A 21877-nucleotide genomic window follows, 5' to 3' on the forward strand; every position below is an offset into this window, starting at 1 on the left:
GTTTACTAAGAAGCGGTTTATCAAGAAAAACGACAGCATTGAGAAATTTTCCGCGGTTTATTTACTATCACGGTAGCAACCATGCAGTTTTTTCCATTAATTTTAGGTTTTGCGTCGCTGGTCTTGGGTATGTAGGCGTTTGCTAGTTTGTCTTAGATATAAAAAGCATTTTTATAAAGAGCTTTCGAAGATTTCTAAATGGGTTCACGCTATTTTTCCAGGTGACACCGGTGGTTCAAGTGGATCATCCGGGAGTGGAGGAGCGGCCAACGGCCAGGTCCAGTTAAACAGTCAACAAGCAACCGTTCTGGATAACGGTAGCCACAACTCGGTGGGCCAATCGCAAAGCCTCGTCTCTGGCACAACGCTGAACATCGGTGGCAGCAGCAGCTCCAGCCTGCAGTATGACCCTTCGGTCACCGCCAATCCAGCGTCCGCCTTCGGTAGTAACTACGTTAATGCCAATGGTAACGCGATGACCGGCGTCCTACAGAACAACCAGAACAGCCAATCCAACAGTACCAGTGATGGCCAGCATCACAGCGTGATCAGTCAGTCTCAGGTCAACGGTAACGGCACGGGAATATCCGTGAGTAATTCGGCCTCGGGAAGTGTGTATTTGCGCCTTCCCACCACAACCCCGCGCTATATAACGACAACAGGGTGCAGCTATTCTGGTCTTACCTGTTACGGCGCCGGTTGCGTGCCGATTAACAGTGGCCCCGATTCCTGCTGGTGTTCATGTTGGTCAGTATCAACTCCTCATTACATCACTGACACAACATACCCAGCGACAGCAACGCCATCGCCTCTTGCTGTAGCCAACGGTTCACGCGTGGATCAGCGGCAGAGGAGACCCAGCGGCGGATCAATAATTAGAAATGGTCACAATATTCTGAAGAGTCGGGAAAAACTGCCATCACGCGGGAAAGAACAAGCGCAAGTTGGTCATACGACGCTGCCCCGTAATTTTCGAAAGAAAGCATAAAGTTGCATACCCTAGCATCCGGTGCAGAGTAATGTTAATTTTTTACTGCTGGAACCTAATAGCCAATATGATCTAAACACATTGTGCAAGGCAACAGATGCGATTCATAATAAAAAATCATTATGGTGTCGTGTGTTGGTACATAATAATCTATAATTTCTAAAGCCGTAAAAACGGTTCGAGATTAGCCAAGTCTCATTTCTATCCGAATAATGTTGTCCTCTAATGTGAACTTATAAGCCCATAATCGGTTTTTTACATAAGTATACATTGGTGAAACAGAAAATCACGCAGTAAATCATTTCAGTACGTAATACACTTCGTCCAACCTCTTACCGATGTGAACTTGTCCATAATTATAACGCTAATGCGATAAAGCCGTCACCGTCTTGGATTAACACCAGTAGACGCCGAATTTCCTGCTCTTTCGTCCACCGGTACCGATGGTTGGACGCCACGCGATTCGCGCCTGCGGCGACATCCCATTAACTTGCTGACCGCATTGTGCATTTCCGGGCTGCCCCAATTGAATAGAAACGGGTTAACCGCCGAGAGAGAATATCCCATCCAGTACGTCACCGTAAAAAAATCATAATTGTAGTATCCCGTTCTCATCGACAGTGCTTCGTAAGCAAAATACGGCCCAAACATGACGATCAGCGCGGCCATCAGCAGTGACAGCAGGACATACCCCTGATGCTCTTTCTTGGCTTGCTGCACTTCTCTCCACGTGGGCAGCGTACCGGTCGCGCTGATGCGGCGTGCACCCCGTCGTCTCCATATCTGCCACGTTGTCCCGCAATACGCTACAATGGTCATCAAAGCGGGCGTCCAGTATAAAAAGATTAATTGGTAAAAGCAGCTGGCGTACGACGGCTGCAGCCACGCATCCCAATAGTATTCGCGGGGATCCTCGTTAATACCAAAATACACTCTGTAATACGTCAACGAAGGTACGATCAAACCATTACTGAACACCCAAATGCCCAACACAGCTAACTGCGATTTCATACACGTATGGTGCCGTTTGTAAGAAACCGGAAAGGTCACGGCCCATAAGCGGTCCACGGAGATGGTCTGCAGCGTGAGCATCATGACGGAGGTGCTCAGGAAGTCGAAGTACATCCAGACGGTGCAGAGCGCGTAACTCCAGGGCCAGCAGTTGTAGTAGGTGAACACGGCGTAGCTGGTCATGCCCATGGTCCCGGTTAAGAAATCTGCAACAGCCAGGTTGAAGAGGTAGTAGTTGAAGGCGGTTCGGGCCTGTCGGTCAGCAAAGAAGGCGCAGATGACGAGAAAGTTGGCCGCTATCGTCATGGTTATAACGATGGAGATTAGCGTGATTTCCCACCAGGTACCGGATGGGACGGTTTGGTCCGTTGTGGTATTGGACGTCGTGTTATTAACAAGTGACATTTTATAGCCGGTTGATCCCGAGAGCGTCTTTACTAGCTGGCATGGGTGGAGTTTCTTATATGCGCTATAACAACCAGGTATGTCATGTAATCGCCTCCAATAGCTCGTCACTTTATCGGAACACTTTGACCAAAATCATACTGCAAGCTTGAGAAGACAAGACGTTCTTCTCAGAACGACACAAAGGGTAAGATGGTATTTATACGTGATAATTTGTCCTGACGTAACTTGCAACATTAAAATATTACTGTCATCCACAGAGCAGACGTTCCATAGTTTACTTGAAGCTATGTTTGTCCTGGCCAAATTTGGATACTAACTGACTCATAAATGTATGTATCTGCTCTACCGGAACAACAGCTACAGGGCGTAATACAACACTTCAGGATTTCCTTTGAAAATTACCGTGACGTAAGCTTAGTGTAGTGTTTACCGAATTGTTACTTCGACCATTTACAGATAGTGCTCTCAACCTTTAGTACTTACGCTCTGACCCGAAGATAATAATTTTATTATTGATCATAAGACCTCAATAGTTATAAGCACATCGAAATACATAGATAGCTACTCTGGGTAGAGTAATCTGAATTATCTGATGCACTGTCATTTTCATGGATTGCGAACTGGAACAGTATGGTGGCGATTTGCATACATAAACGAACCATTACAAATCAGCAACGAGTTGTAATTAAGCAAGCGGAAATTAAAAATGCCTGAAGCATTAGCATTAGCATTTAGAAGAAATGCCCCAGTATAGTTTTCTGCAAGTACAGTTTCTGTATATCAAAGTTTATGGTTTTGGCAAGAAAAATGTCTGCCGCCTTAACGTAAAGACAGAAGTTAGTCCAAGTGTATTAAATTAAACAGAGATAATTTTACTAATAAATATATGTATTAGAGTGCTCTTGAGACAGACCGCAACACTTTTCACGACCGTCAGCCGGTCTAACACTGACCGACGTCAAATTTACAGGTCGGTCGCATGACGGCGATGATGTCATTGGCCAGTAATAAGGGGCTTTTCGGATGTTTCAAATTAAAAAGCGTTTACGCAGCACTATTTTCTTGTACGTGCAAGTTTTTAACAATACATGGTTACTACGGTAGTGATACAAATTTGGGTAACAGTAGAAACTAAACAATTTAACTTCCTTAATGTTGTGGGAAACACTTGCAGGGGATTTGGGAAAGGACGCCGCATCGGCACAGAGCCGAGAGGGGATGCATGGGCGCACCCACAGTTGAGTCACGCAAAAACACCAGTTTAATGAGTGAGCATATTGGTACGCACTAACTGAAGTCATGAACATCAATTTAATAACTAACGCTCATCATGCTCCGGAACGGGAATTAAGGAACATAAGCGTACGACCCGCGTTCACTTGTGCCTTTCCACGGCTTTTTTGTAAATCATGTCCGTTTTTCTTCGTTGACGGCGCAGATTTCCTCTGCCGCTGATCGGCCGCATGAAGCGACCGTGGAGGCGGTGCCGGTGCGTCTGTTGCATCTTCGGAGTCGTAAGGAGCTGTAGGACACGCACAGTTGCAACTAGGATATCCGTTCTCAACCACCGTGCAGCCGTAACCGTGGCACGTGACGCCCTGGCATGGAGAGCGCGACGGATAGGTTGTGGTGGGATTGCGCAGATACAGACTAGCCTGCACCGAATTGCCGAGCGATAATCCCATGCCGTTGCCGGTGACCTGCGACTGGCCGACCACACTGTGATGCTGACCGTCGCTGGAGCTGTTGGATCGGCTGTTCTGGTTGCTCTGTAGGACACCGGTCATCGCGTTACCCGATGCACTAACGTAATTATTGCCGGAGGCGGACGCTGGTTTGGCGGTTACCAAAGGGTCATACTGCAGACCGGAGTTGGCGCTGCCAAAAATATTCAGCGTTGTGCCGGAGGCCAGAGTCTGTGATTGGCCCACAGAGTTGTGGTTCCCATCGTCTAGGGCGGTGGCTTGCTGAATATCTAGCTGGACCTGTCCATCGGTTGCGCCGCCCCTTGCGGTGGATCCACTTGAGCCGCCGGTGTCACCTGTAAATGCATCGTCGTTAGATCGAAAAACACACTTCTCTTTTAAAATACTATACAATCTTGTCTCGTAATTTCCAGAGAAAATAAAAATTCCCGGGTTGACGCCAGACTTCACACTACGGCACGTCACACCACACTAGTTGCGCTCCACAGGCATCTGTCATGGCTAATGCATGTCAGATATCGATCGAAATGATAAACTATCCATATAAATTATAAAGTGGTAAATACCTCCTATATATACTTAAATAGCCTCCTATATATTGTTGAGAAATTTGCCATTGTGGTAGACGCAGTATAGTGTCAATCGTTCATAGCGCAACTCGACTTCGAGTTTACATACTTCGATTTATCTAGAACTTTACGAGAGACATTACGAGACAAGCTTGTACATACCGAAAGCAAGGTGCAGACAGGTGACAGCAGTGAAGCTAGCGACAGATGTGGCTTCGTTATTCGTTCTTATTTCTGTGTTAAAGAAAGACCAGAGAACGCTTACATCGAATTGGTAAATGTCGTTTTTTAAAGAAACGTTTGGTGGCTTATATTTCAGTTGTCCACTATCGGAAGCTTAGTTGTGTAATGCTAATTTGTGGATACAAAAGCAGTCAAATAAGTCACAGCGTTGTCTTTCTTTGTTCTGTTAGCCGCTTCCAGCGGTACATGGATACATTCATCGTGACGAAAGTTTAAGCAAGTCGTTATGTCAACAGCTAACATGCAATAAAAAATACGCCATTCATCATACGTAATCGGGCTGATGGATGATGTACACGCACAAAATAATGTTTGGTGTATCAATCTAGCGCGGCACGCGCGTGCCGCGCTATGCTACAAAACCAGTTACAATTAAAAGCAAAAATATAAGCGACAGCGTTGACGTTCTTTGATCTGTCAACCGCTAACAGCGGCAAACTCTTTGTACCGGTAATCACGTCAAAAACAGAATGGCCGCATTCTGTTGCAAACAAACTAGTACGAGTATTTTGGCTCTCAGTGCTCATGTAGGTAACGGTAGGTCGCGCTGGAGCGGTAAACGAGTGCGTTATGTAACGTACTGTATGTGTCAATTTACCCTGGTTCTGCAGTAGAAACTTTGCAGAAGACTGACAGAAGACTAGAACTTCTATGGCGCGACATACATAGGTATTATGTTTTACGAGTTATACGAGTATCTGTGCGCTTGTACGTTTGTTCCTTGTTGTATTAGCGATGACGTTTTCCACCTGTGTTCTTACAGGATTGCTTCTGATCAGAAGCTGCGCTTCGTCAAAACAATTCTGGAGCCTCGTACGGATATAAATGAATTTTGTTATGTAAAAAATAAAATTTTTATGCATTACGTGCCCATCACAGGCATCAAATGCAAAACAAATCATTGCGGCGGTGTCAGGTCTGTGACATCTTGCTGATCTTAGTGCCTATACATTGGTACAACCAAAAAACGTTTACGCCTTGTTGAGAGAATTACGGAGCTTTAGCGTGTAACCGATTGTCGCTTGTGCCATTCCTCGAATCTTTTGTGCACGATGGTCGTTTTTGATAGTAGATTCCCCGGGTCTTCTCGTCGCTGATCAAGGCGCGAGCCTTCCGCTGCGGGAGGCGAATTCGAAGGTGCGAGTGCCGATGCATATGTTGTGTAATAGCAAGGTTCAAAGGCGTAGTTGAAGTTGAAAATGAAATAGTTCGTTCTGCGATACACTGACAGTAACAGGAATCTGCATCTTCAGTCAGCTTGACACGGGTGGATCAAGCGGATCATCCGGAAGTGGTGGAGCGTACATTGGAAAGGTGCAGTTAAACATTCAGCAAGCAACCGCACTGGACAACGGCAACCACAACTCGGTGGGCCAATCACACAACCTCGTCTCCGGCACAACGCTGCGGCAGCAGCAGCTCCAGCTTACAATATGACCTTGCGGTGACCGCCACCTTAGCGTTCACCTCGCGCAGTAACTATGTTAATACCAATGGTAACTCGATTACCGCCATCCTGCAGAACAACCAGAACAGCCAATCCAACAGTACCAGTAATGGCCAGCATCACGGTGTGGTCAGTCAGTCGCAGGTCAACGGCAACGGCACGGGAATATCCCTGAGTAATTCAGCCTCGGGAAGTCTGTATCTGCGCAATCCCACCTCATCCGACACGATCTCCCGGTCCCTGTGGCAATATACATAATGTGCTACGGCTACGCATCCATATACGATTGTACGGGGGGTGCCAATGGATATCCATGCTACTGTTCTTGTGAATGTCGATGAGTAATTCGGCCAGTGGTAGTCTGTATCTGTTCAATCCCACTATAACCCAACGCTATATAACGGCACCTTTTGGCTGCAGATTTGCTGCTACCTGCTACGGCGCCCGTTGCGTGCCGGTTAACAATGGCCCCGATGGCTGCTGGTGTTCCTGTTAGTCAGTATCAACTCCTCCCATCACGGACACAACATATCCAACGGCAGCCATCAGCGGCGGATCGATAATTAGAAATGGTCAGAATGTTCTAAAGAGTGGGAATAAAATGCCATCGAATGCGCAAAATGGCCATACGGCGCTGCCCCGTAATTTCCGTAAGAAAGGAAAATTTCCATCCCCTGGTACATGGTGTAGTTCGTGCTTACTTTTATCTGCTGGAACATGCTATGTTCTACCCACGTTTCACAATGCAATAATGAATGTTCAACGAGTTGTGGTGACTTGACTAGCCTAGCATATTTGATGTTCTTCAACCGATAAGGATATGTGAGAGTGCCCGTTTACGGGCTTGGCTACTCGAAAATAAATCAATCAATCAATCAATGCGCGGTTAATAAAATTTAGGTCATTGTTATGCGCTACGACAACCGAGGCGCACAGCTATTTCGTAAAAATTATTAATATTAATGGTGCTGTGTGGTGAAATAATCTTTAAGGCTGTAAAAATGATTTAATGTTGGCCAAGTCTAATTTCAATCTGCATGTCGCCCTTTCGTCTGAACTCGTCCATATTTATAATACCGTACTATTAATAAAACCGTCATCGTCTTGGATTAACACCAGTAGACGCCGAATTTCCTGCTCTTTCGTCAACCGGTACCGATGGTTGGACGCTATTCGGTTCGCGTCTGCGGTAACATCCCATTAACTTGCTGACCGCATTGTGCATTTCCGGGCTGCCCCAGTTGAATAGAAAGGGGTTAACCGCCGAGAGACAATATCCCATCCAGTACGTCACCGTGAAAAAATCATAATTGTAGTATCCCGTACTCATCGACAGTGCTTCGTAAGCAAAATACGGCCCAAACATGACGATCAGCGCGGCCATCAGCAGTGACAGCAGGACATACACCTGATGCTCTTTCTTGGCCCTCTGCACTTCTCTCCACGTGGGCACTGTGCTGGTAGCGCTGATGCGGCGCGCACCCCGCCGTCTCCATATCTGCCATGTGGTCCCGCAATACGCCACAACGGTCGTCAAAGCGGGTGTCCAGTATAAAAAGATTAATTGGTAAAAGCAGCTGGCGTACGACGGGTGCAGCCACGGATCCCAGTAGCATTCGTGGCGATCTTCGTTAATACCAAAGTACAGTCTGTAAAACGTCAACGAGGGTACAATCAAACCATTACTAAACACCCAGATGCCCAACACAGCTAACTGCGATTTCATACGCGTATGGTGCCGGTTGTAAGAAACCGGAAAGGCCACGGCCCATAAACGGTCCACAGAGATGGTTTGCAGCGTCAGCATCATAATGGAGGTGCTCAGGAAGTCGAAGTACATCCAGACGGTACAGAGCGCGTAACTCCAGGGCCAGTAGTTGTAGTAGGTGAACACGGCGTAGCTGGTCATTCCCATGGTCCCGGTTAAGAAATCTGCAACAGCCAGGTTGAAGAGGTAGTAGTTGAAGGCGGTGCGGGCCTGTCGGTCAGCAAAGAATTCGCAGATGACGAGAAAGTTGGCCGATATCGTGATGGTTATAACGATGGAGATTAGCGTGATTTCCCACCAGGAGCCGGTTGGGACGGTTTGATCCGTTGTGATATTGGACGTCGTGTTATTGACAAGTGACATTTTTGTAGCCGATTGATTCCGAGAGCGTCTTTCATTAGACTGGGTGCAATTCCTTATGTCCGCTATTACCACGAGATATTTTATGTAACGTAATCGGTTCTAATAGCTCGGTCGCTTGATCGGAAAAGTCTGACCAAAATCTTGAGACGACAAAATCTTTTTCTTAGAATGACAACGGGTAAGGTGTATTTATACGCTAATACGTGTATTTATATATACACCTTACTCGTTGTATTTATACGCTGATAAATACAACGGGTAAGGTGTATTTATCTCGTCTGACGTAGTTTGCATTATTAAAATATCACTCACATTTACACAGCGGACGTTGCATCGTTTACTTGGAGCCAGGTCCTTGCCCAGTTTTCAATCGAACTCAGCAGTGCTTATGCTTTACCAAAACAACAGCCACGAGGCATAATGCAACACTCCAGGATTTCCTTCGAAAATTGCCATGACGTACGTTAGTGTTGTGTCAATCGAATTGTCACGTCAACATTCGCGCTATGTAGAGTCCTCAAACTTTAATACAATACTTACGTATGTTTGGCTCGGCAAATTTATTACTTATCATAAGAGGTTAATAGTTATAAGTAAATCTAAAGACTCGTAGTTATAATCTGACGCACAGACATTTTCTTCATTTGCGAACTGGAGCATATATGCATGAACGAACCATTACAGATCAGCACCGAGTTTTAGGTAATTAAGCAAGTAGAAATTAAAAATGCATGAAGGATTGTCATTAGCCGAAATGTGCAAGTATTCGACCGGTGGAGGGGAAATGTGTGTCGGTCAATGTCAGACCGGCTTACGGTCTTGGAAAGTGTTGCGAACCGTCAAGAAAACTATACGACGTACTAGTGAAATTATCTTTGTTTAATTTATATTGTCTTTGCGTTTTGGCGGCAGTAATTGTCCTTGCCAAAACAATGAACTGGATAGAGAAACTGTACTCGCAGACAACTGTGACACCTCAGTTATGGCTTTTCGACGTTTTCAAAAACGGTTTTCTCAGCACCATTTTCTCTGGATGTGCAAATGATTCTTTGATACCTTGTACCGGGTCTTTTCCCTTAACGGCTATCTCGCATTTTTATTCGTAAATACGCCAAGCAGACATTTTCAGAGCAAAAGGGATCGGCAAGCAAAATGAAACAGCACACACATCTATAGCAAAACTGAGAGATTAAATCGATAATTTTTATTTTGAAGCGCTTTTGTATTACTAATAAGTTAATTACGTTTAGGTTGCTTAACATGCATTGTATATTGTAGAGCGATGAGGATTCCTATCCTGAAAAACTTTATATTATATACATATACATATTATTCCTGAACTATTCGGATTCCTTAGCCTTGCAAGGAAATAAATACTGTACAGGTTCTTTTGTAGCCCGTGATCCTTTCTGCTGGCCTGTCCGCCGGGTTTTCTCTGTCGCTGATCAATTTGTGAGTCTTTTGCTGCGTTAGGCGATGGTGCGAGTGCCGATGCATACGTTGAGAAATAGTAAAAAGTAGTAGTGGAAGGAGTTGTTTCTGTAAAACACTGACAGTAGCAGGAATTCTCACTCTCGACCAACTGACAACCGCCCCATCCGGTATTGTAATAGCAGGAAAGACCGTTACAAGGAAATCGTGACGTCGGGGTAGTAGTGGGATTGCGCAGGTACAGGCTACCTGAGGCTGAATTGCTCATCGACATTCCCGTGCCGTTGCCGGTGGCCTGCGATTGGCTAACCACACTGTGATGCTGGCCGTCGCTGGTGCTGTTGGATTGGCTGTTCTCGTTGTTCTGCAGGGCACCGGTCACTGCGCTACCATTGGCATTAACGTAATTACTGCCGAAGGCGGACGCGGGGTGGGCGGTGACCGTAGGGTCATACTGCAGACTGGAGCTGCTGCTGCCACCGAAGTTTAGGGTTGTGCCGGAGACGAGGTTCTGTGATTGGCCTACCGAGTTCTGGTTACCGTTGTCCAGGGCGGTTGCTTGTTGACTGTTTAACTGGACTTGGCCGTTCGTCGCTCCTCCGCTCGCGGATGATCCACTTGAACCGCCGGTATCACCTATCAAAAACAGCGAGAAAAAAATTAAGAAGATTTAATTGTGGAGCAATAAACGTTCATTACTTCTAGAACAAGCGAGCAAACTTCTATACTTACCCAAAACCAGTGGCAAAAAGCCGAGAATTAGCGGAAAAAACTGCATCGTTGCTATCGTAAACAAAGAAAACGGAAAAGTTTTAATGCAATCGATGTTTTTGATCGACCGTTTCCGAGTAAATGTGCACTGCCTTTTATACAAGAAGTGGAGAAATCACTACACTTCCTACTGGCAAGTACGATGGCAGTTAACAAGTGAGAGTTTTCTGACGTTCTTTGATCTGTTCGTCGCTGCTAATGGCGTATTCGTTGTGCCGGAAGTGAACTTCCATCGTGAGACTTGCAAATAGCGCGTACCACATAACCGCGACATTCTGTAACCGCTAATCGAGGCGGTGTACTTAAATTTATTGTTTTCCCGCTACAGTTGTAATTTAATCCTCAAACACTGCTTTCTCAGTTTTCCCATTCGCCGCCATAGGTCAAGGAAGTCAGAAATGATACAAGCGGTAACTCGGTACGGATGCGCCAAATTCGCATCATTTTAAAAGTTCAGGGTCGGTTCGCTCGCTAATAAAGTGAAAGCTATGAAGTTTTCACGCAAGAAAGTGTTGAAACATTCATAAAAAATGTTGAAAATACAGTAAACCTGACTTTTCAACGTTTTGTTGCCCCTTTGAGATTACGAAACCGTGCTTCCGGTACGGTTCGAAAAGAAAACAGTCAATTAATCTTAAAAGTTATAATACCGGTCACAGATCAAAGAACAGAGCAATACAGTAAATTGTGCCGATTCATTTCCCATTATACTGGCTGTCGGCTGCAATTGCGCACTTTTCTGATAGTCTTTTAGGTGTAAATCAGCTACAAATATAAAATATGAGCCCGTCCCAGAAACGAGTAAACACTGTATTCGAGCAGTACCTAGACTGCGCTTAATAACGCATGAAGTGGATTCTTTTTCTTTTGTTCACAGCACTATGTCCTAGTGGATGCAACAAGCGAGAATACACTTTGCCCCAGAAAAATGCCTATGAGCTAGACAAGACAAGACAAGACAACTTTATTCCCCCAGATTTCCTCTGGCAGGGGCACACCATGCGTTGTGCCGTATGATTAGGTTTAAAATCATAGCTTTTGCAGAACAAACATCGATGATGTCAAGAAAATAATATCAAACATAACAAGTTAACAATGTAAAACGTAAAACAAAAGGCGATGTAAAACATGATGTACGTAAAACAAAAGGAAGGTGAGTTTATGGATTCAACTGCATTTTAGTTGCAGAAAGCTTTACATAGGCAGCAGTAACAATTCGCCGCAAAATACTTTGCGGCTATCTTTCAAGATCTGGTTAAAAAAATTGCTTAAACAAAAGAACAGCGTTTTATCGTGCTCCGTCGGCGTGTCCTTTCTTCGTAGTAAGTTCTGCATTGTTTCCACTAGCTCGCCATCCGGTATTGAAAGTTCATGGACAGCTAGTCGCTCTTTTAGTTTTTCCCTGTGTGGAAAGTATCCCGGACATTCATTCAGTGCATGATACTCGTCTTCCACAACCTCACAGAAGTTACATATCCGCTCCTCTCGTGACAAACCGTTCCATCTTCCTGTCTCCACAGCAAGATAGTGACCGGAAGTCAACATTTTTACCCAGTTTCCGCTTATTATCACAGGCATCGTTTTCAACAAGTCCACTTCTCCGCTTACCGGTAGACGCTGAAATAAAAAATGCAACCTGCTGCTCCTGGCAGCGTTATCCTGTACCGACTTAAATAGATTCACCCGGAATGTTTTCTCGAGTCTCTATGATACTCAGAATTTCGCTCGCCGCACCACAGTAACTGCAAAGACAAACTATAAACTTAATCCGTTTCTCTTTTCTGTTGAAATTTTCAATAACTTCAGGTGCTTAAACGTCGATACAACTATGTATGTACATATATGTGAACACAATAATTACTAATTTTCCGATTTTTCCTGCATAAGTTTGATACACCTGCCAATTACACCTGATTAAACGTTATATCTGGGTGATATACGTTTGATGTAAGTCCACTGGAACATCGGTTCAAGGATCAGCAACCAGCGGGCAAGTTGATCTCAATAATTAGCCATCATCGTCGCTGGACAGTGGAAGCTACCACTCGGTGGGCAATTCTGATTTCTATTCGGCCAAGCTAGCAAGCAGTTGTAAATTTACTGTTACCGCCCGGCGGGCGCCCGCCATGCCCGACTTATTTTCTCCGCTCTGTTGTTTTTCTGAAGCCAGATAAAAAGAGGTTTCTGTGCAAGGAAAGGGAACCGGCAAGCGCGCACGTTCCGTCGGTCCTCAGCCGAGAACTTCCACTTGTCGTTTTCTGCTTGACGATCAAAGACAATATATGAGTAGCAACACGTAATCCCCATGCATCCATAACCGTAACCAGTGACGCCCTAGCAAGGAAACTGTCACGACTTGAGGTAGCGGCATAATACATTAACGATGAACCGCCACTGAGGGCGTAAACAACCAACTGATTGTTGTCAACAGGACAACAAGGGCATACTCCTATCGCAGTTCCCATGCTAGACGGAAAACACACAGAGGTTACTAAAGGTCACTATAGCACAACACAGTCTCGTGACATCAGTGCCAGTGCACTACGCCACAGAAATCGTGTTGGATCGATAGTGTTCTTGGTCGCATTGACCAGATATAAACTACCACTGGCCGAACTACTCTAATTGTAAAACGTTCCTGTGCCGTTGCCGATGAACAGTGACTGGGCGGCCACATTGTGATTTTGATCATAGCGCCACCAGTGGCGTAAAGGAAGTAACTTCCGGAGATGGACGCTGATTTGGTGATTACTAATGGGTCATACCGAAGACTGGAGGTGCTGTGCCATAATGTTGAACGCTGGGGCGGTGTCCTGACGTGTGGTTAACGAAACTGTGGCTACCAAACAGAGTGGACGTGTACTGTACCGCTTATCTGGAGCTATAACTGATGCGAATATTTTGAATATTACATAAAAGTCTTGCGAAAAATACTGACCGTGGGAAAATTACAGATAAAATTTTAAAATTACGGTATGGTTTCCATCAAGACCAAAACTGCAAACGGAATCTCTGGTTAGTATGTACTTTATAAGGCTCTCACAGTTTTTGTTTTGCTTCTATACTGGCATGACGCATGTTGGATATGGTATTCAGCATCCATTATGGAATGGATATTCCATTGTAAGGAGCCGTTTACGCACTGCGCTTACTGGAGCAAATGGCCCGGGTGGCATAAGTTAATGAGTAGGGTCCGCATTGACTGAAAGGATCACCCAAGCCTCAAGCGGCACATGATGGGCACACTCCAGCAGGTCTCTTTCAGAATCAAGATTTTAGCAAAATCATTATTCTCCAAACAACCATACAGGTAATGGCTCAGGTGCTTGTTCTGAACATTCTCGAATAAGGTAATCAAATTTCATCCTGGGTAGTATATTTATGTAAGTCAATCCCAGTAATGCACAATCCATAGTGCAGATTGCATAAATATAATAAGGTATTTTCCGGGCCGGCACTCGACTTTATAAGGACCGTTCCGCGTTTCCTGAGCATTCATCTTAATTCCGTTTCGTTGAGATAACGCTGGTTAAGCTTGCGGATTCTCTAATATATCAAAATTATATACATTGCAGCGGTATTTGTTATCGCTTGCAGTTTTTTAATTTTATAGCGGAGTGGCCATTGCTGTCCGACAATGTTATGAACAGTAACCCTATACCAGCTCAATATTTATTTGCTTTTCCCGTCTTTCTGACGGTATTCTTTGTACCAGCGCAGTACATTTTTTTCAAAATAATGTTAGAGAGTAACCTAACAAATTTCACGGCTATTCAAGACCCTGCACATTTAGCACCTTGGTGGGAGATCTCCTTGATATCGATTTTGATCATCGTGACGGTCTTCACAAACTTTGTCTTAATCTGCGCTTTTTTTGTGGATCGTCATGCTCGTACGCCCTTCAACTATTACCTTCTAAACTTGGCCGTAGCCGACTTCCTGAACGGCGTTCTGGGCATGACTTACTACGCCATTTATACATATTTCACATATTGGCCTGCAAGCTATGCTCTATGTACCGTCTGGATGTATTTCGACTTTCTAACCACAGCGCTCATGCTGCAAACACTGCAGATAATCTCCCTAGATAGATTATGGGCGGTGACCTTTCCAGTCTCGTATAAACGGTATCATACCCGTTTTAAATCGCAGCTTGCAATCCTTTAGATTTGGATTCTTAGCAATGCGATGATCGTTCCGTCGCTGGCGTACTACAGACTGTACATCGGAATCAAGGAAAACCCAAAAGACTGTTATTGGGATCCCTTCTTGCAACCGTCGTACGCTAGCCCTTTTATGTCCTTATTGTTTTATTCTGGACGCCGGCATTAATGACTGTCGTCGCGTACGGTGCGACAACCTGGCAGATTTGGTTGCGTCGCAGTGGCCGCGTTCGCAACATCAACACAACACCCGGTGTTTTAACAGCGGGAGAAATCCGGCGTAATAAGAAAGAACGCCAGATTTACATTCTCCTGTCGCTCTGTTAGCGGCGCTGATTATTACATGGTCGCCATATTTCGTTTACGAAGGTATATCGATGGGCACTGGATATTATGATTATGAGTTCTTTACTATAACTTATTGGATGGCCTATTTGCTGTTGGCAGTCAATCCGTTCTTGTTCAATATGGGCAGCCCCGAGATGCATAACGCACTGAAGAAGCTGCTGAAGCGACGTGCACATATACGTCATAGGGACAATGCGGTTCAGTCTGCACAACAAACGGGTGAAAAGGGCACAAATTCCGCAACTACCGGAACCAATAACGAAAACCTTGTAACTGTTGGCTCACTTGGCTGAAGAGCCTTTAGTCTGTTGTGTGCTGACGACTACTTGTATGGATGGAAATGGTGTGGGGGCACTTTAACTCGGTTCGACAACATTTTAACTTATTTTTTGTGACATACCCTTAATCAGTACATAAGCTGAAACCTTTACACAAAAATGCATTATATCGTAGCGATACAGGTTGACTGTACCGCCAGTGTAAAAGTATTATTGGCTTTCTGTACCACTGGATATTGTAGTTATGAGCTTTGAATGTCGCTTTATATGCGTACATTTGTACCGACTTATCCAAAATTAGCCGCGTGCAAACAGGTTATGTCTGAAATATTGTTGAAGTTAACAGTGTAAACGCGGTTGTATTCAATAGTTACCGATGCTGTTTGATAATTACTTCAAGAATCATTTCGTAATCATGAAATTGAGCTCGCCGTCTTCTGCTCGTTGTCAGTGCCGGTACGCAGCTACTGTGCTTGGACTTAATCAGTTCAATTATTAAATTGCTTAATTGTACTTACTTAATTTTGCCTTTAAATTAGCTGAACGGCAATATTGATGTCAAGGATTGTTGTTCTTGTTACTTGTGTAATACGCGATGTAATTCAATAAAAAAGGAATAGTTTTTAATTGTACTTCACTGAATCATTCGCTTTACTGTAGTTGATATGAGCTGGAAGTCGTAAGTCGGTCATACAAAATAAGTTATATAGACTATGTAGCATATTTGTAACATATAAAATACATTATACGCTACAAATTTTTGCCTGTACAGTGTATTGTAATCCCAGCTGCGAGTTTTCTGCAGCTCCCCTTATAACATTCACACAGATTACTAAATGATTAGGCACTTCAACAGTCTAGCGCATCGTTTTTCATGTGACAGGAATTAGTGCTGGAACACGCAGTATGAACCGGTCAAAGATAGTGCTTGCAGGTGCTGTAACCACCAGCAATCACGGTTGTTTTCTGAAGCAGAAATGACTGCACCGGTATATCTGTACTTGACTGCAAATGAGTACTTGCTCAACAAAGAAAGCGAAATTTAACGTAATTATAGCAAATAATATTAATTATAATTAACCAATTTTTGGCATTTCTCACGCATACTCCCTAAACCAGGCATGCGTTGCGCGTTACAAGAGGACACAGGTCGGCAGCTTACGACAGTGCCCCGGTGTTGTTGTTTTACAGGAATACCTGCTGGTAGGCGAGAAAGGCAACGAGATAGATCCGGTCCACCTGGCAAAGATCCACGGTCACAACAGTACCCTAACCGCTGTCGCTTTCGCGACAGGTGTCAACGAAAGCCGAATAACCGGCCCAACATTCCGGCCAGTAATAACCCGCCATTACGACAGCGACCACTGGACGCTGGTAACAGTATATTGGATGTTTCTGTACTTTCCAGTCTTTATTGGTCTATCCTATTCGAAAGTTTGTCACCGGTTACAGGGCAAGAAAATAACAAAACCCAGTACAGCTATGGATACGGCCGAGGACCGTTATCAACCGGCACGGGAAACGGCCGCGCGGATCAATTCGCCCTGGCCAACCCTTACGCCGGGGCTCCGCAGTTCTTTTTCCGGAGATTTCGTCCCGTCGTGGAGCCAAAGTACACGCCATATCCAGTGGGCGGAACTGCCTTGCTTTCTGACCAGTCCACGGTTTCTATCGTTCAATCTGTCACAGAGGATTCTCAAGCAACCGAGTTGCCGGGAAGCCAGTCGACGACAGACGATGGAGACACGTATGAGAACGTCCCACACGAAGAAACGACTACCGTTGATACGGAGACACTTCGTAAGCAGCTGTTTGGATGGTAAAATTTACCTGGAAAGTTTCTCTTTGAAATTAGGAAAGACTATTTATTACTGGTGTAATAAAGCCAGAAAATGGTTGACGCATGTCACTTAATCATGAAGCTTTGAAAAATTTGGTCTACGATTTTTTTCTCTGTACGCAGGTTATACAGTATTTTGTCAGTACTCTTAACCACTGAGACGATGCTGTGCTGTATAATTTTATCCATTGTGCTTATCACTTGTCAGCATCGAATGCTCTGTACAGTTTTCATTTTCAGAAGAGAAAGCTTATTAAAATCCAAAAAGCTCCTTCCGACGGGTCTCAAAATCTTCCGTAGTTGCAACTGTTTTCGTTGGCGCTGTCCCAGCGCAAAATTTGACATCCAAACGGCTGGAAAGCGGCCTGTACACTTAACCCCCACAGGGCCTACTTATGACCATTTGCCCCAGTGCGGAGGCCTCCGAATGGAGGCCTCCTTTTATTCGGTAAAAGGTTACAGAAAATGCCCCTCGGAAGGCCTCCACGGGCCATTTGGAGGTGTGCGGTTGGGCCTCCCGGGTGCATATAGGGGCCTCTAGACGAGGGTGGTGACAGCCTACTACTGCCCAGCTTTTGCGTACGGGATAGCTCGCTCGTACTGTTTTTATTGAGATTCACCAAATACCGTAATAAGGACAATACCATTGCAGGATTTCCATTCAGTTTGAAATTAAATAAAATTTATCAAGCCAACAAACACCACCACACTCCATGACTAACCAAGAGGATAATTACCTTATTTAAATCTTAAAAGCTAAACCAGATATGTCTTTAATAAACAAGACTTCATTAATTAAAAATCGAGGCTAGCGTGTCCAATATCCACTCGGAAGATATATGTTTAATAAGCGGATTCCGGCTCTGGATGGAGACAGACTTTATCAAACGGTCAAATGGGAATACAACAAATGCACTTGACACTCACTCCGTGCGCACCTGCAACCAAAAATTTTCGAATAATTCCTGAGTGTTTAAAATTTTAAGAAATAAAAACGCGTGTACGTACAAGCGCTCGTCTGAGTATTGGTACTTCTACGCTGACAAAATGACAAAAATAGCTTACCACGGAAGGCCGCGATGGTTTTGGGGATCTCGAAGGCGTAGCCGACGCTGGTCACGCTGTGTAGGCTAGGGCCGCCATATGAAAGTCACTGCCTGTCGAGAAAAAATAACCGCTGCAATTTCAAATTTATTAAAATTTTAATACGTACTTAACCAACGTGATGACATAAAAATCTATATTTACCAAAAATTATAGTAAATTAAATATGAAAACAACCAAATACAACCATACGACCAAACTGATAAATTACAGTAATTTCAAATATGATAATAAGCAGGCAGAGAATATCCTTCAAAGAACTGAAAATAATTAAAATGAATTAATTTTGTACCGGTGTATCTGCTGCTGAGCGAAACAATCTGGCCGCCGGGAAACCGGATCAGTATGCCCTGGCATATGTTCTGGCTCGGCGCCGACGGCGTTGTCCGATGCGCTCTAAATGTCCATCTGGTCCAGCGTCAACGAGGCCGTTACGTCGCGGGCGCGGTAGTCGTTGCTCAATAAAGACCCACCAGCGTCTCTCCGTCGCAGTGTCGCACTGCCAAATTAATGACAATTAGGAGAAATTTAACTAAATCGGGTTATTGGAAAAACTATTAGTCAACAACGTCTTTGAACACTGTACAATACACAACGTTCACTGCATTTGAATTTTGACAAAAATCTATATTTTTATTAATTACAGTACGATGTACCTGAGCGTCAGCGATGAGCCTTGAACGCATACGTCTCATTAGTGGTGAATGGTATGACTTTGAGCGTTGAAGTTCCCGTTGGCCTTGATTTCCCCTAGGATCACAGGGTACGCCTGCAAAATTAATCAGCAACAAAAAATAAAAATCTAAGGAAAAATCAAAAACATAGGAATTAAGTAAAATCAACGATGACAAACAAAACCAAACAATCCAACCGAATAATTTATAAACTGCACATGTGCTCATCAACGAAATTATTAGTGAAAAGATTATTCTTTATTCAGAGAAATTGTGAGAATAAAGTCGTACCGTAAGCACCGTTGCTGCAGAACTTGGGGACCCATGAAGATCTGCGACTGACAACGAGGAGTTTTCAGGGTAATCTTGAAATGAGCGCTGGCTAAGCCTGGCCTCCAGAGTATCCAGAGTACAAGATTTAGGAATATAGGTTTCCAAGATTATAGGTTTCGAAGGAGTAAAAACACCAGACGCGAAAGTAGTGAGTAGTCCATCGTCAGTTGCAGTAACCCACATGTGTTATTATTACTGTTATAACAAGGATAAGTATCGCTGTATCATGCATGAGCGCAAACATATCAAACAAAGCGATTCAAGCAACCCTCTGCCAACAAGCACAATTGATAGTTAACTATTTGTGGTGTCTTATAATTGTAATAACTATTAAATTAGAATAACAATCGTTTATATATATGATTAATTTTTATCCATATGGACAAGGTTCTTGACAAAGTGAAAAAGACAGACTGCAGCAGTGCAGTTCAGCTGCCGTTGCTGCCTAGCTCCGCCTCCAAACGCGGGAATGGGTTACACTGCCGCGGCTGGCAGTGTGGATTTACTCCAATTCTCCAAAATTTATTCATGAAATTGATTTACTTAATTGTACTGTACTCTACTTTCTTTTACGTAAAATTTAATATTCTTTCGTTCGCACAACGTACTCTTTCTCAGAGCGTTTTTTTGTTACAGTAATTACAAAAAATTCTTTTTGCATTATAAAATACTGTTAGAAAAATGAGGAATAATAATAGTAAGTATCAAATTAGCGCTTGCATCCATGAACAATTGCTAATATCTTTAATAATTACTAATATTAATTGTTGCTAATTATATTTGCCACTTATTTAATCGTATTTATTATTATTGATATTGTTTTCGCATTCTTTATCAATATTTGTTTATTGTTATTTATTTTCTCATTTTTCAATAATGCAAGCGCTAATAAAATTTAAATAATTATTAAATTGGTGGAAAACTGAAGAAAATATCATACAATATGCGCCATTGTCCAGTTAGTTTTATTAGGAAACTTAGGGCAATATTGGCGATGATTGCGCTAGTTGGTAAAATACAAAAATGTATTTATCTAACTAAAACATGGCAATTATCACGAGTGTGCAATTCTGCACTAAATTACTAGCTAGCATGATAGCATCCGGGGGATAAAATGGCCCAGTAACGTACAGATCATGGTTAAAAAATCCCACTTGATTACAATATACATGGATAATCCAGCCTTGTATAGTAGGCAGTGCCGCAATAGGCACTATGTGGTTTAATAACAGGCCCTAATAGTCAATCCGGGATTGCCATCTGGAAGGCACCGGGAACGCTGCCATGGCACCTTTGGGAGGCCCATAACCAACAGCCATTTTGCTGGCATCCGGCGGCGCCTTCCAGAGGCCTCAAAGTTGGGGGGGCTCCCGGATGCCATCTATTTGCCTACTTTATGACCTCCTGAAGGCCATTTTGCACCTTGCCCTTTAGAGGTCAGAGGGTGGTCATAAATTTTGCACTGGGGTCGTGTCTTCTTCATCATCAGCGGCAGTTTCCGTATCTTCCGGTTGTTCTTGTGCCGCCACGACCGTGCCTTGTGTCGTGGTTCGCGGGATCTGCCGTCGAAAGGAGAATTGCGCTGGAGCTGATAAAACATTAGACAACTGGAACGCCTGTTGGCGGGGGTCTACGCCGGGAAGAAAGGCACCCCGCTGCGGTCCTTCCGGTGGTCCCGTGTCTCCGTCTCCCTGTTCTAGTAGAAAATGCAATTTTGTAAAACATTCATAAAATTAACCCGTAAGGCGACCAGTCTCTTTTATTTAAGCAACAACTGTTAACTTTACGTTTTTGGTGATGACGGTTTTGATGACAACCATTCCGCCGGCGCTGACAGTTGCGATTGTTGTGGTTGCGACCTCGTGAACGTTGATGACCGCGAGACTGCTGATTCCCGTTTCGCTGCAAATAAAGTGACTGATTGAGTATTAGGTGCTCCCGTCTTTCACTGGTTTTGTGCTATAAATTCTCCCTGATGAACTCTCCGTACCCCTCGTTCCTCTCGATTCCATGAGTCACCGCCACCCCCGCCGCCACCACCCCCACCACCGCCTCCACCATGTTCCCCAGCATCTAGATAACACAAACGTTGCACGAATCAAATCGCCAAATCCGCATGTCCACATTTGTGTGGTAAAAAATAAAGTTATTGGTCATACCGACTCATACGGGACATTTAACGAACAAGGACGCTATCTGCATAACAAAATATTGTGCTGTTTCATACGACGCTAGCTGCTAGGTAATCAACGCTTTTAAACAGGTGGTCAAAACTCTGTACGTGGTAGCATTATAAGCACGTTGCAGTAGTTTCAATAGGGTTTAGGGACAACTTTTGCAATATATCGCTGCCCTAAACGTTTGCTTCCATTACAGTTACTACAGTATAATTTTGTAAAAACCGGCATTGCCAAATAATCTGTGTATGCGTC

General features: G+C 44.1%; 2 protein-coding genes and 1 long non-coding RNA gene across 4 annotated transcripts; 1 reads left to right on the forward strand and 2 right to left on the reverse strand.

The window, feature by feature from the left end:
* Positions 1 to 995, forward strand: LOC129601648 (uncharacterized). Its single transcript, XM_055500509.1, has 2 exons — positions 1 to 127; positions 222 to 995. The coding sequence occupies exons 1-2, from the start codon at positions 82 to 84 to the stop codon at positions 986 to 988; spliced, it is 813 nt and encodes a 270-aa protein (XP_055356484.1). The 5' UTR covers positions 1 to 81; the 3' UTR covers positions 989 to 995.
* A 374-nt stretch (positions 996 to 1369) lies between these two features.
* Positions 1370 to 2305, reverse strand: LOC129601654 (5-hydroxytryptamine receptor 2A-like). Its single transcript, XM_055500513.1, has one exon. The coding sequence runs from the start codon at positions 2303 to 2305 to the stop codon at positions 1370 to 1372; it is 936 nt and encodes a 311-aa protein (XP_055356488.1).
* A 15599-nt stretch (positions 2306 to 17904) lies between these two features.
* LOC129601643 (uncharacterized) lies at positions 17905 to 21501 on the reverse strand. 2 transcript variants are annotated; one of them, XR_008692261.1, is made up of 7 exons: positions 21436 to 21501; positions 21233 to 21347; positions 19404 to 21136; positions 19095 to 19207; positions 18731 to 18937; positions 18400 to 18491; positions 17905 to 18272 (listed from the first exon to the last, which is right to left on the reverse strand). It is a non-coding gene; the product is annotated as an uncharacterized LOC129601643 (long non-coding RNA). The 2 variants fall into 2 exon arrangements; XR_008692260.1 differs by having other exon boundaries at positions 19404 to 21141.
* Between the last annotated feature and the right edge of the window lie 376 nt (positions 21502 to 21877).

The sequence above is a fragment of the Paramacrobiotus metropolitanus genome, unplaced genomic scaffold, assembly GCF_019649055.1.
Source record: "Paramacrobiotus metropolitanus isolate TYO unplaced genomic scaffold, Prichtersi_v1.0 Parri_scaffold0000260, whole genome shotgun sequence".
In the NCBI taxonomy this organism is placed as follows: Eukaryota; Metazoa; Tardigrada; class Eutardigrada; order Parachela; family Macrobiotidae; genus Paramacrobiotus; species Paramacrobiotus metropolitanus.